Source organism: Dromiciops gliroides, chromosome 4 (assembly GCF_019393635.1).
Source record: "Dromiciops gliroides isolate mDroGli1 chromosome 4, mDroGli1.pri, whole genome shotgun sequence".
Lineage (NCBI taxonomy): Eukaryota > Metazoa > Chordata > Mammalia > Microbiotheria > Microbiotheriidae > Dromiciops > Dromiciops gliroides.
In genome coordinates, this window is record NC_057864.1 from 235,246,482 (window position 1) to 235,261,175 (window position 14,694).

The following is a 14,694-nucleotide window of genomic DNA, read 5'->3' on the forward strand; positions in this document are numbered from 1 at the left end:
AAAATGACTCAACAACAACAACAACTGTTTTGTTTGTTCATCTTACACATTAATTAACCTAGGGCACTTTAGGGCACAGTTGTTACAAACATTAGCTTCTAACTGCCCCTCATCTTGCAAGTATGCAATGTGCTTCAAAGCACCTTTCGATGTGAATATGGATAACAACGGTGCCCCTCCTTACTGGGTCAGCCACTTGATACCCTTTTTCATATACTGGATATATACTGTATCATGATGAATCTCTTATTCTTGGGACATTCTTTCTTTTCCCAAGCTCGAAGGCCAAATATGTGGCATTCAATGAACCTCTTCTCCTTGTTGGTACATCACCACCCCCCCAATCTATCTCTGAATAATTTTCATAAATTAAAAAGAAAAAGTCCTAAATCTTATTTTGAATCACTGCTGAGTCAAAAACAATAAAATAAACACCACAACAACTTATTTGGAAATGATCTCCACTTCAAAACCTTTGAAATGTCTATTTTGAATTTTCTTTGCTTGATCAATAGAAAGTTAGATTGAGAAAATTGGTTTTGGGTAGTTAAAGGATCCGAGTGAATAAATGAATAGAATTCAGCAGATCTAAGGGCATACAGTGTGAAGACACTGGAAAAGCAAAGAAGAAAAAGGATAGTTCTTGACATTAGGAACCTTAAAATATAATGGAATTAGCCAAATTTATTTGAATTCAGTTGAACTGAATTCAGTTAAGTTAATTGACATATAGGGAAAAGAAGATAGTGTTTCCTTGAAGTAGGCAAAAAGTACACACAGCCAGGAGCACATTATGACATGATTCACAATTTCTTTTTGCACCCCAGGCATACAGCAGCATCACTCCACTCTGAAGTAGCCCTTGGCCAAGGAACAGCAGCTGGCTAAAAATGGTCTCTAGCCCACAGCCTAAGAAATTTTCTTCTTTCTCTGTTCCAGACATATTCTTCTTCCAAAGTGTCTATCACATGCAAAGTACAGAACTATTCTTACTAGAGTGAAAGCCAATTCAACATTTATAAATTATTGTGCTCAGGATACAAAGATGAAAAATGACTTGGTAAACACACAAATAAGTATAATAAGAGGTAGAAAGTGATAAGGACTAAGAAGAAATACAGGGCAAAGCTCTATAAGAAAACTTAAGGAATTAGGGGTCACTTTCCTGGGAACATGAGAGGCTTGTTGTAAGAGGTGTCATTTGAACTGGGGCTTGAAGAAAGAATTTCAGATGGAAATGTAAAGGGAGTACACTCCAAGTATAGGGATGAGTTGAGTGAATGTAAGAGAGGGCAAAATCAATAGGTGTTAAGGAGAATAATATTATGACTGTGTAACTTTCAAAAGGATGGAAAAAACATCAGAGGTCCAGCAGCAGAAATCCATTGCATAGTCTCCCAGCAGCCATGGCAGCCAAACCTGTTGAGGAGCAGCAGTGAGGAGCAATTGCTCTACCTAGCCTAGCCAGAGGATCAAATAAGGAGCTGAGACACCCTGTGCTCAAAACAATGAAGTAACTTGGCTTTTGTCTATGCAACACTGGGGAGTGAATGTGGTAGGGGAACTGTTGGTAGTCACCACTTAAAGTTTTAGTTCATTCTTCCCAGGCACTAAAGTGACAGAGAATGGACTCCCTCCCCTTTGGGAGGTTTTTTTTTTTACTTCAGGTCTTGCTATATCTTCTCAGTTTATATACCTTTGCAAAATCCAATTCATCCTAATTGGTTAATTAACATTGTTGTTGTTCAGTTGTTTCAGTTGTGTCTTCATGACTTCATGTAGGAAATTCTCTACATTAGGGTTTTCTTGGCAAAGATACTAGAGTGGTTTGCCATTTCCTTCTCCAGCTCTTGTACAGAAGAGGAATTGAGGCAAACAGGGTTAAGTGACTTGTCCAGGACCACACAGCTAGAGAGTGTCTGAGGCTGGATTAGAACTCAGGTCTTCCTGACTCCAGGTCCCACACTCTATCCATTGTGCCACCTAGCTGCCTTTAATTAAACATTGAGGTTAAAATGATATTGGGGGGGGCAGCTAGGTGGCACAGTGGATAGAGCACTGGCCCTGGAGTCAGGAATACCTGAGTTCAAATCCAACCTCAGACACTTAACATTTAGTAGCTGTGTGACCCTGGGAAAGTCACTTAACCCCAATTGCCTCACTGAAAAAAAAAAGAGATTGGGGTTGGGGCAGCTAGGGGGTGCAGTGGATAAAGCACCAGCCCTGGATTCAGGAGGCCCTGAGTTCAAATCCAGACCCAGACACTTGATACTTACTAGCTGTGTGACCCTGGGAAAGTCACTTAACCCTCATTGCCCTGCAAACAACAACAACAACAACAACAAAAAAGGAAACCTTCAGGATTATTCCTATAATCCTTTGGAAGAGATATAGATAGCTGTCTTCTGAGGATTTGCCATGCTAGTCTGAGTGGGGATTGGGAGAATAGCTTCAGTTTATATGTGCTACATTGTAAAGGCAGAATCAACAGAACTTGACAACTGACTGGCTATGAGGAGCGAGAAAGAGGGAAGAGTAATAGATGACACCAGTGTTTTGAAGTGGGGTGACTAGGAGGTAGTTGTGGCCTTAATTGGAACAGGTGAGTTGGAAGGAAGGGTAGGTTTTAGTGGGAAGATTATGAGGTCAGTTTTGAAGGGGCTTACTTCAGAGGATATGAAGTCTAACCATATAATTTTATAGATGAAGAAACTGAGAAGTAGGGAGATTTAGTGAATTGCCCAGGGTCACAATGGTAATTAGTATCAGAGGAAGGATTTGAACTCAAATTCTCTGACTACAGAATTGAGTTTAACGTATCAGTGGATAGCTATAGCCAATAAATTGGCTATGTGAGAAGATAGATTAGGACTGAATATATAGATCTGGAAGCCATTTGTTTAGAAGTAATAATTGAACTCATGGTAGCTGATTTGATCAATAAGAAGAGTGGAGAAGTAGAAATTTCCAACTGTCAGTAAGAAATTCAAGTCTAGAGCTCAGGGCTCCTATTATAAGCTTCATATCTCTGGCATTACTTCTCCCTTCTCCCCTACCAGGGGAAGTCTTCCATATCATCAGACAGTCAGAACATAGTCACTTCAAGACATTCAATTTTCATTTAGAACATACGTCTTGCCCTAGGATATTTTCACAGTATTTCTTATCTTAAACAGTATTTTTTATCTTAAACTCTATAACTAAAGAGGTATAAGGGGAAGAATATGAGACTGAGATCTTACAATCCCAACTAAATATTATCATTCCCACCTCTTTCAAAATCTTTTTCTTGAATATGGAAATCAGGGTCCCCTAGGTCTCTGGTCTTATGAGAACTTCAGGAGGAGAGGGCTTAGAGCTTTAAACTCAGAAGACAATTCCAGGCCTTTAAGAGTTCAGATACAGGGACAAATTCATGATGAATACAAATGTTCATAGGCCAACTGGGATAAGAAAGGGAGGAGGTAAGGACACAAAAGCCATATATCACATGTTAATGCAGGACAGGGGAGAGGGGTCTTAGAAAGGAGAGAGGGCAAAAAAGTCAAGAGAAGAGAAAAAGGGAGTTAGACAAAGTAGATCCCCCCCCCCATCATTAATGGTCTCATTTGTCCCTGACCTTTTTTCTCCCTGCCTTACAGGTAAACAAGATTCTAGGAGCACTTCCATATGCAACTGCTGTTTAAAATACGGCGGACAATAGGAGTGGAGTTCAGAGTAGTAACCTAAAGGAAAGAGGACTAAAAAAACCTAGAGGAATTTAGCTGCATTAAGACTCTTATCTCCCCATCTATTTTTCTACTACTGTTCTGCCTTGTATTTAAACACAAGACAGGGTTCAGACCAAGCAAACCAGTTTCACCTCATCTCCTCTCATTCAGCAGCTCATCTTCTGAAACCACAAAGAAAACGTAATTTGGCAGCTCCAGAATGTTAATAGGGCCTGTCACCTCCTAGGGTAACAAACAAGCCTATAAATGTAAGACTTCCAGGTTGGGAGGGAAAATAAAACACTTAAACTCTGTTTCACAGGGCAAAGCTTCAGCTTCTACTGGAAGATAAACATTTATTTTAAAAACAAAAATAAACTTTGACATTCATTCCTTGGGGAAAAAAAATATAAGCCAATGCTGAAACATGTCTAGCTACATACAAGTCTTCAATGATGGGAAGCTCCTCAGAATCTGAAAAGATGGCATGGACAGAGTATCTGCAGCTCAGGTTGATGGAAACATAAGATAGAGTCTGAGATAGCTTAGCTGAGATTGCATAATTCTTTTTTTAAAAAAAGTTATTTATTTATTTAAGTTTTCAACATTTGTTTAGATAAGATTTCCAATTTCAAATTTTTCTCCCTCCCCCCCTCCCCTAGACAGCAGGTAATCTGATATAGGTTATATGTATATATATATATATATATATATATATACATACATACATACATATACACATATATATGTATATATATATATATAAAACATTAAACATATTTCTGCATTAGTCATGTTATACAAGAAGAATCAGAGCAAGAAGGAAAAAACCTCAAAAAAGAAAAACAACAGCACCAAAAACAAAAGAAATAGGATGGTCCAATCAGCATCCATATTCCACAGTTCCTTTTTTTTCCTGGATTTGGAGAGCCTTTTCCATCATGAGTCCCTTGGAACTTTCTTGTACTGTTGGATTGGTGAGAAGAATCCAGTCTATCACAGTTGATCAACACACAATGTTGATGATACTGTGCACAATGTTCTCCTGGTTCTGCTCATCTCACTCATCATCGGCCCATGCAAGTCCTTCCAGGTTTCTCTGAACTCCTCCTGCTCATCGTTTCTTACAGCACAATAGTATTCCATTACATTCATATACCACAACTTGTCCAGCCATTCCCCAATTGATGGGCATCCCCTCAACTTCCAATTCCTTGCCACCACAAAAAGAGCAGCTATAAATATTTTTGTACATATGGGTCCTTTTCCCTTTTCCATGATTTCCTTGGGAAAAAGACCCAAAAGTGGTACTGCTGGGTCAAAGGGTATGGATTGCATAGATTCTTACTAAATGTTTGGTAAAAGATCATGAGCTGAGCCTGACTCAGGCCAGTCCCATAGTAGTTTAGGTCAGTCTGTCACTCAGTCAACATTTATTAAGGCCCCTAATATGTTCCAGGCACTATATGACCTGCTGAGAATACAAAGAAAGATAAAAGACAGTCCTTGATCTCAGAGTCTAATGGGAGAGTGGGGGGGGGGAGAGACAATGTGTAAACAACTATGTAGAAACAAACTATAAACAGGAAAAATTGGAAATAATCAGCATAGGGAAGGCACTAGAATTAAGAGGGATCAAGTGGAAGCTGGGTGGTGCAGTGGATAGAGTTCAAATCTGGCCTCAGACACATGACACTTACCAGCTGTGTGACCCTGGGCAAGTCACTTAACCCTCATTGTTCTGCCCCCCCCCCAAAAGAAAGAAAAGACGTATCAAGAAAGGTTTCCTGTAGAATGTGGGATTTTAGCAGGGAAATTAGGAGGCATAGATGAGGTCAGAGAGCATTTCTGACTCTGAAAATGTCCAGAGTTAGGAGATTGATTATCTTGTCTGAGGAACAGCAAGGAAGTCAGTGTTGCTGAATCACATAGTACTTGGGGGTAGGGGGAAGGAGTTGGAGTCAGGGGAGATGTAAGATAATTGTAAAGATTGAACACCAAACGAGATTTTATTTTTGTTCTGGGAGTGATGGGGAAGGGGATGACTTTAGGAAGATTGCTTTGACAGCTGAGTGGGGGATGGACTGGAGTGAGAAGAGATATGTAGCAGGAAAACATTGCAATGCTCAATTGTGAGGTGATGAGGGCCTGCACCAGGGGGATGTCAGTGTCAGAAGAGAGAAGGGAGTGTGTGAGAGATGTTAGGGAGGTAAAATTGAAAGGTCTTGACAACTGATTGAATATGGGGGGTGAGAATGGTTGAGTGATCAAGGATGACACCTAGGTTTCAAACCTTGGTAAATACTGGTGCCTTCAACAATAATAAGGAAGTTAGGAAGAAGGGAGGACTTCTTGTTATTGTTGTTGTTGTTGTTGTTGTTGTGAAGTCATTCAGTTGTGTCTGACTCTTTGTGATCTCATGGACCATAGTGTGCCAGGCCCTTCTATCTCTATCTCTAACACTATCCCTCGAAGTCTGTCCAAAGTTCATGTTCCATGTTTCCACGATACTATCTATCCATTTCATCATCCTCTGCTGTCTCCTTTTCCTTATGCCTTCAATCTTTCCCAACATCAGGGTTTTCCCAAAGAGTGCTATCTTCTCATTATGTGGCCAATGTATTTGAGCTTTTGCTTCAGTATTTGACCTTCCAGTGAACAGCTTGAATTAATTTCCAGCACCACAATTTGAAAGTGTTCATTTTGTGGGGCTCAGCTTTCTTTACAATCTATCTCTTACAGCCACACTGGAAAAACCATAGCTTTGACTATATAGACCTTTGTCAGTAAGGTGATATCTGTGCTTTTTAGGGAGGATTGGGAGGGGGAAATGATGAATTGAATTTTGAATATGATTTGAATACGAACTTTCAGTTCAAGATGTCCAATAGGCATTTAAAGGTATTTGACTGGAGGTCATCAGAGAAATAGATTTAAAAATTATCAGTATATAATTGAATCCATAGAAGCTGATGTAATAACCAAATTAAATGTAAAGAGGAAGAAGAAATGGAGACCAGGAGTATAACATCCACAGTTAATAGTCATAATCTGGATAAAGATACTGCAAAGGAGATTGAGAAGAAATGATTAGATAGGTAAGAAGAGAACCAGGAGTGTCATGAAGCCTAGAGAGAAGAAAGTATCAAGGAGAAGAGGACAACTGAAACGTCAAAGACTGTTAGAGAGGTCAAGAAGGATGCAGATTGAGAAAAGGCCATTAGATTTGGAAAATAAGAAATAATTGGTAACTTTAGAGAGAGCAGTTTCAGTTGAATGATGAGGTCAGAAGTCAGAATGAAAAGAGTTGAGAATGAAAAGAGGAAGTGAAGGCACTTAGATGGCCTTTTACAGGAATTTAGCCATAGAAGGGAGAAGAAACATGGTTGTTATTGTTCAATTGTGCCCAACTCTTTGTTAACCCATAGGGGTTAAGTGACTTGCCCTGGGTCACACAGCTAGTGGGTATCTGAGGCCAAATTTTAATTCAAGTCTTCCTGACTCAAGGCCCAATGTTCTATCTATTGAGCCACCTAGCTGCCTCCACTCAGAGAGAGACTGAGGGACGTTGGAGTGAGAGAAGGAAAGGGAAGGGAAAAGGAAAGAAGGGAAGGGAAGAGAAGGAAAAGGAAGGCAATATGTAGAGAAAATGCAGGCTGAGTAAGAAGAAAACTATGAAGAGAATTATGTGAGCAAATTAACTTCTTGAGCCTATACTTCCCCTCCCTTTCTCCTCCCTATGATCCAACCATTCATTAGAAACAGCACCAGCCCAACCAGTTTCTGGGCTGTTTTCCTGTCTGGGAACTTTGATATAGAGCCATCATATATAACTCACCCAGATTCTATTAACACCACTACTGGGGCTGGATTCCCTCTCTGAATTTACCAGCAATGTCCTTGGTTAAGATGTACAAGTTCCCACATTTGGCTTCCATTTGCTTTAGAGATCCTGGGGGAAAGGCCTGGTTGGGTCTTGCTAGAGATGTAGCTCTGCCAGCAAAGAGATGTTTATTGAGGCTCATAAATTAGCCTCTTAAATTTAAAAAATAATCTTCACCCAAATTGGTGTTTACTTACACCCTAGGTAAGGTAGAAGCCAAGCCCTCCCTATAATAAAGGATGTATAATAAACAGGATGCAAAGTTTAACTACTTTGATGGGGAGAGGAAGAGTCAGATATGCCTCAAACCTATTTCCCAAATATGCCTGATGTGGTTTCTTTTTTAGGAGCCCTCCTGGACCTGTCCTAACTCAAGCCAATCCAGTGATTTAGACTCAGGGTTAAAATTCCACAAGGCACTGAGGACCATCACATGTAATAAAAACGACTTTACTGGTGACAAAGGATAAAAAGGATATCAATTCAGATAAAGCAATCACAAGCCTGTGCCCTCTACATTCACCACAGCAAATGGCCATGCTAGGTCAGAAAGACATTCTCCCAGGGCAATGGAAATTCAGCTAAACCCTTCAACACCAATTCCCCATTACCTTAATGTAGCAAGGAAACCAAACCTGAAAACAACTTCCCCAACCCCTCAAAAAGGAAACCAGATCACCAAATCACCCTACATTAAACAGATCCCACCCTTGGTGGCAAGGTCCCAGATTTTTTTTTTCTAGGGGTCTTTCCACCATTAAAATAGTTTCATTTAATTAATTAATTAATTAATTAATTTATTAATTAATTTATTCATTCATTCATATTATATTATAATTTTTTTGTGTGTGAGGCAACTGGGGTTAAGTGACTTGTCCAGGGTCACACAGCTAGTGTCAAGTGTCTGAGGTCAGATTTCTCAGGTCCTCCTGAATCCAGGGCTGGTGTTCTACCCACTGCGCCACCTAGCTGCCCCACTAAAATAGTTTTAATGTAATACTGTCATGCCCTTGATCTTGGCATTACCCATAAATTCACCACTGCTATCTTTATAAACCCTGAAATTCCCTTATCTAATCACATTCTATTGTCATTCTACCTGTCCATTTGCCTTTTTTTTTTGGTGGGGCAATGAGGGTTAAATGACTTGCCCAAGGTCACACAGCTAGTAAGTGTCAAGTGTCTGAGGCCAGATTTGAACTTAGGCCCTCCTGAATCCAAGGCTGGTGTTTTATCCACTGTGCCACCTAGCTGCCCCCATCTCTCTTTTAATATCAAACCCTGTTCTTTGTCACACTGTGACCTCCAAGTTCTCTCCAAGGCCATCAGCCCTGCACTAGCTACATTCTCCTCCCATCTTGACCCCTTGGTGAGCCACCTCAACTCAGCACCATTCTCTTCTCTCTCTCTTTTTAAAAAAAATTATTTATTTATTGCAGGGCAATGAGGGTTAAGTGACTTGCCCAAGGTCACATAGTGTCTGAGGCCGGATTTGAACTCAGGTCCTCCTAGTTGCCTCCAACCTCTTAAGTCCCTTTCCCTCTTATCATATTTGCTAGGCCAAGCCTTGGCCTGGGAGCACTTCCACCATCTGCTGTCTTCACACATGCTGTTGAATGAAACCATAGTGACTGGGTCTACTGAAAATTTATGTAACATAATCTTAACTGGGCCCCCACTTGCACAAGGGAATCCTTTTACATCTCCCTAATTAAATCACTATTCTACTCACTACAGAGGCTCTTCCAAACCTTTTCACCCATATTAAACCCCTCCATGGCTCTCCTTCCCACACCTCCTAAGCTATGTAAAGAATTAATTGTTATTTGAGGTTTTTATGACCCCATCTTTTGGCTAGAATTTTTTTTTTTTTTTGGTGAGGCAATTGGGGTTAAGTGACTTGCCCAGGGTCACACAGCTAGCAAGTGTCAAGTGTCTGAGGCCAGATTTCAACTCAGGTCCTCCTGAATCCAGGGCCACTGCTTTTATCCACTGCGCCACCTAGCTGCCCCTGGCTAGAATTTTTTTTAAAAAACCTCGGTGTGAGCACTGGCCTCTGGGGCTCTGCAAACAGTGCTCCACCCACTGGTTGTAGCCGTCACCATGGCGCTGGCACCTCACGTCATCACCACTTGCTGACACCTACATGGGCCTGGCAAAATTATAATGATTGGAAACCCAGTGAGGGCAGTCATGTAACTGTCAGAGTGGCCAGCCAATTGGCTGGGGGCTGTGTGTGGTCAGCCTGGGGTCTGCTGGGAAGAAGGGAGGCTTTTTCGCCATTCTAGCTTGAAGCTGGAAGGTGACAGGACGCTACTGTGTGTTCTCAGCTGATTCCTAGGCGGTGGTGTTGTTCAGGTCGTATAATTTCCCTTTCCCCATTTTATTTCCTTTCCCTTGATCCTACTGATCCTGCTTGTATTTTTTTTAAGTTCGTTCTTGTTAAATAAATCCTGCTCTGTTTTGTGGGAGGCTGTCTGTCTCCTTCCTTGCCCCAATATTGCAGCAAGCCACTTAGCTAACACTCCTCAATTAAAAATTGGTCCCCACAGCTGAAAACCTTGCCTCATATTATGCTGGAAAAAAAAAAAGGCCATTCCCTGAGAGTTCCCTCTTCTCCTGATCTCATCTCATATCGCCCAGTGGTCTTCTGTCACTATCTCCTCCTTTACCACTGTCATACACGAAGAGTTGGCCCTTTTCCTTTCCAAGGCCCTTCTACATACACAACCGATCCCATTCTATCCTGTTTCCTTCAGCAGATTTTGCCCTCTGCCATCTCCAATATCTCACTAATTTTCCAATTCTCTTCTTCTTGGGTGCTTCTCTACTGCTTATACAGATGCCTATGTCTCCCCTATCTTAAAAAAAAAAAAAAAGAACAAACACCCTTCACTTGCTCCAATCTCATAGCTATTTTCCCATATTCCCTTCTCCCATTCCAACTTTCATCAATCTCCTGCTAAAGAACTCGGGACAAAGCCTTTACTTTAACATAACACAAAGTTTCTCAAGGTCTGGCTCTATTTGCAGTACCCTTTTCATGTAATGAGGGGGTGTATTCTGTTGTATTTTTCACCTCCTGAACTGCTGAGAAATCTTGGATCAGGGAGGGAGTCTCCCACCAAGGGGGAGAAACTCAATGCCAGACATTTAGGGGAGGGAGAGATGAATCGGGATGTCTATATGGAGGGAATAATCAGAGTTTGATAATAGAAAACGTGAGGAGCCAAGGCTCTTTTAAACACCAAAAATACTTGTAGCACTGAGCATGTATGCTTAGTCAGAGAGATCCTTTGGTTCAGCCAAAGAGTTTTCTATCTCATCAAAGATAGTGCCTATGCATCTGACCCTTTTAAAAAAAAATTCTCAGATGTTCCTTGACCAGTTCAACTCAATTGGTTGACCATTGCCCAGAAGGAGAGAAGAAAATATCATTCTCAGCCAGTCTTCTCATATGCATGAAGCCCCATCCCCAGGTGGTCTTGGAAGCTTTTTACAGGGTTTTTGTGAGGTTCAAATGAGAAGAGAGATGTATATTGCTTTACAAATCTTGGAATGCTGTATACAGCATTTATAAATGGTAGCTACTATTAATTATGAATTTTGTGGGAGGAGAGTTAACAAGACTAAGATTAGTCTTCTCTGAGAGACCTCTAAGAGAAGGAAGAAGGAGAGAAAATGAAGGAAGTGCGGCAGATAAAGGAAGTATGACTTTGAATGGTGAACAAGCAGCTGATAACCCAACATGGGCCTTGATTCCCAGTACCTGTGTCCGCAGACTTCTAAGAATGGACTTCTTGGATAAGATTATTCTCTCACTGGTGATCTGAGGTATCATTTCATTCCAGCCTCACAGAGGGCATTAGAGGGCAGCTAGATGGTATAGTGGATCAAGCAATGGGGTTGGAGTCAGAAAGACTTGAGTTCAAATCTAACTTCAGATGCTTGCTAGCTGTATGATCCCAGGCAAATCATTTGACCTTGCTTGCCTCAGTTTCCTCATCTGTAAAATGAGCTGGAGAAGGAAATGGCAAAACACTCCAGTATCTTTGCCAAGAAAATTCCAAATGGGCTCATGAAGAGAGTCCAGACACAACTCAACAACAATCAGGATGACTTTTCTGATTACTGTTTCACTGCTTGCTTTGATAAATATGTTTACTCATTCTTATGATTGTCTTTTTTATGTTACATGGCATAGTAGACCAAGGTGCTGGGCTTGAAGTCAGGAAGGACTAGAATTCAAATCTTGTCTCAGGCTGTCTGCCCTGGGCAAAGTCACTTAATTTCTGTTTAGTCTCAGTTTTTTCATCTGTAAGATGGGATAATAATAGTACCTATTTTGCAGAGTTGTTGCAAGGTTTTACAAATCTTAGAATGCTATATAAATGTTAGCTACTCATAAGAGTTTTGTTGGCAGGAAGTTAACACGGTTACAGTAAAGCCAACGGTAACCTTCCAGGTCAGCTGTGGAATTTACTTCTCTCCCCCTTGTCTCAAACAACTAGAGAAAGTGGCTTTTAGGGGGCTGCTAGGTGATGCAGTGGATAAAGCACTGGCCTTGGATTCAGGAGGACCTGAGGTTCAAATCTGACCTCAGACACTTGACTCTTACTAGCTGTGTAACCCTGGGCAAGTCACTTAACCTTCATTGCCATGAAAAAAAAAGTGGCTTTTATCATGAACCCCCCAAAAAGAATCATACCCTTAGATTACAAATAGTTGGTGCTACAAATAGATATAATTCATCCCCGATGATATTTTTGAGATAGGAGAGTGAAGGCAGTGACTGCCCAGTCACATCTATCCTCTTATTTCTCCACAAAGATGGAACTCCAGTCTCCCTGAATATGGAAAGAGACATTCAGACTTATCCATACATCCATGTTAAACATGGGACTGCCTATTCTTTGTAACACTGTCTACAAATGTTCCATGTAAAATGGGGAAAAAAAAACCTTACCAGGGTGTTGTGAGAATCAAATGAGGGTATTATTTAGACAAGCACTTTTATATAAACCTTAAAGTATTACATACATGGTAATAATATTATCATTATTATTTATTAGCTTCTAGTCAGCAGAGCATGGTGCTTAGACCTCAGTTTCCTAGATCCACCATAAACAGCGCTAAACTCTTGGACCAATTTCTCATTTTTTTTGGAGGCTGACCAGTTGTGTGTATCCTTTTCGTCTCCCATCTTGTATAACAACCTCAACCAGCTTTAGGAAATATGGGATGATTCTCTGGGTAGATTTGGGGAAAACTTCTCTGGGCTCCCCTAACCCTGACCATTCTCCTCTAGCTGAAGTCTTTTTTTTTTGGCAAGTCAGAACTTCCTTTGAAGTGAGTCTTTTCTGTGGCTTCAGGCCAGATCAGTGAGCAATAGACCCTCACTGAAGAGAAAGAGAAGGGCTCAGGCTCCTAGAGGAAGAAGGTATGAAGCAGCCTCAACACTCTTCTTCCCCCTGGGCTCTGGTCTGCCTGAAAAGGAAAGGAAGGAAAGGTCTTTTCATTGACTCCTCCTTTATTGGAGGACAGAGTGTTCTGGCTTCCTAGATGCCTCCCTAGGTGCCATTCCTTCTTTGGGGCCTCAGAATAGAAGTGAAGGTTATCAGAGTCTAAGTCCCAAGAGCTGTCTGTGAAGCAGGCATCCTCTGCTCCTTGGTCATTTAGGTAGGAATCTTTCTCTTCATGAACATTGCTTTGAAGTGGGACTGAAGGGGAAAGAGACGTCATTAGCTGACCTTGGGTGAGGCACAGGCTTCCTCATAGGCAGCTGGGTTACTATATTACCCCTTCAGGATCAACCTATCAAATTCCAGTTCCAGGCTCCAGAATCTCCATCTTCAAATTGGACTTTGAGGCTGAGTAACAAGAAGATGCACTTTGTTTTGCCTTTAATTTCCTTTGCCCTGACTCCCTCCTAGGCTGACTGGTAGGGAACACCCCCCACCATTTTTCCCAATCCTGTGGCAGAATTATGCTAAGACTTCTCTCAGCCTCTCCTCGGTCATTTAACCCTGCCTGAGAACTCTGAGTGGCTTGGTTAGATGGAATCAGCATTGTGTTTAGCTTCAGAGTCCCTCAAGACTTTTGTCTTTGCCCTTCTAATGCTGAAAATGTCCATGATTATGTGGGGCTGAGCTCTCTGTATTCCTGTCTGGTTCAGAAGCTAGTCAGCTGCTTTTTAATGGTACATTGTACAGATGCATCCCTAAACAAAGTCATGCCTCCTTCCTCACCAGTAGGACCCAGGGCAGGATAGTGGCTACCACAGCCACTATCGTGATGAGAGTTATCAGCAGCATTACTCGAGAACGGCAGCAACGTGTGCAGAAAGAGCTTCGTGCTGGGGATGCCTCTGAGAGGTCAGCTAGGCTCTGCCTGGCAGGACACTGTCCTCCTCCCCTAGTGGCATCCATGTCGACTGATGATAAAGATCTGGGGCTCTCGGCCTAGGCTAGGTAGCAGAGCCCTGGGAAATGAAGGGCTTTGGGGTGAGTACCCTTGTCTGACTCTGAGAAGGAACCCAGAGAGGATGGGGAATAGTGACAGGGTTGGTGGTCCCAAGGCATCCAGAGAGGGTAGGGTTATCCGGACCCACAGGACTGCCAAGGTCTGGGGGCTCTTTTCCGATGACAAAGAGGGCCAACGGGAGGCTCTTTTTACTGAGGAAGGTGACATAGCGGCAGATAGGACAGATGATGGTCCTTTGGATCTGCCCATCCACTTTGCAGGAGAGCAGGTATTTGACAAGGCAGTCATGGCAGAAGACATGGCCACAGCTCAGGGTCCGGCTGGCTCCCTCTAGGTCCCGAAACTTCTCAATAGCACACAGGGCACTCACTGCCCACACTGTCCTTGCTCTCTCCTTCTGACATTAGTAGCTCCAACAATATGCAAGGTTCTGCTATGGGAGAGAAGGACAGAAAGCATGAGTAGTACTGTTCTCTCTTATTCCCCCCTAACATAGCAATGTAAACAAAAAACACTGATCCTATGGTTAGGGGACCTAGGTTTGAAACCTGCTCAGCTTAACTTGTGACCTTGGACAAGGTCACTTCCCCTTTGAGGATGTCAGTATCTTCATCGTAA

The 14,694-nt window shown here is 41.9% G+C and overlaps 1 protein-coding gene across 1 annotated transcript; it reads right to left on the bottom strand.

The window, feature by feature from the left end:
* Window positions 1-13,823: 13,823 nt before the first annotated feature.
* RNF222 (ring finger protein 222) lies at window positions 13,824-14,480 on the bottom strand. Its single transcript, XM_044000020.1, is given in 7 exon segments — window positions 13,824-13,984; window positions 13,987-14,016; window positions 14,019-14,101; window positions 14,103-14,163; window positions 14,166-14,256; window positions 14,258-14,425; window positions 14,427-14,480. Coding segments are annotated over 7 exon segments (648 nt in total).
* Window positions 14,481-14,694: the final 214 nt, after the last annotated feature.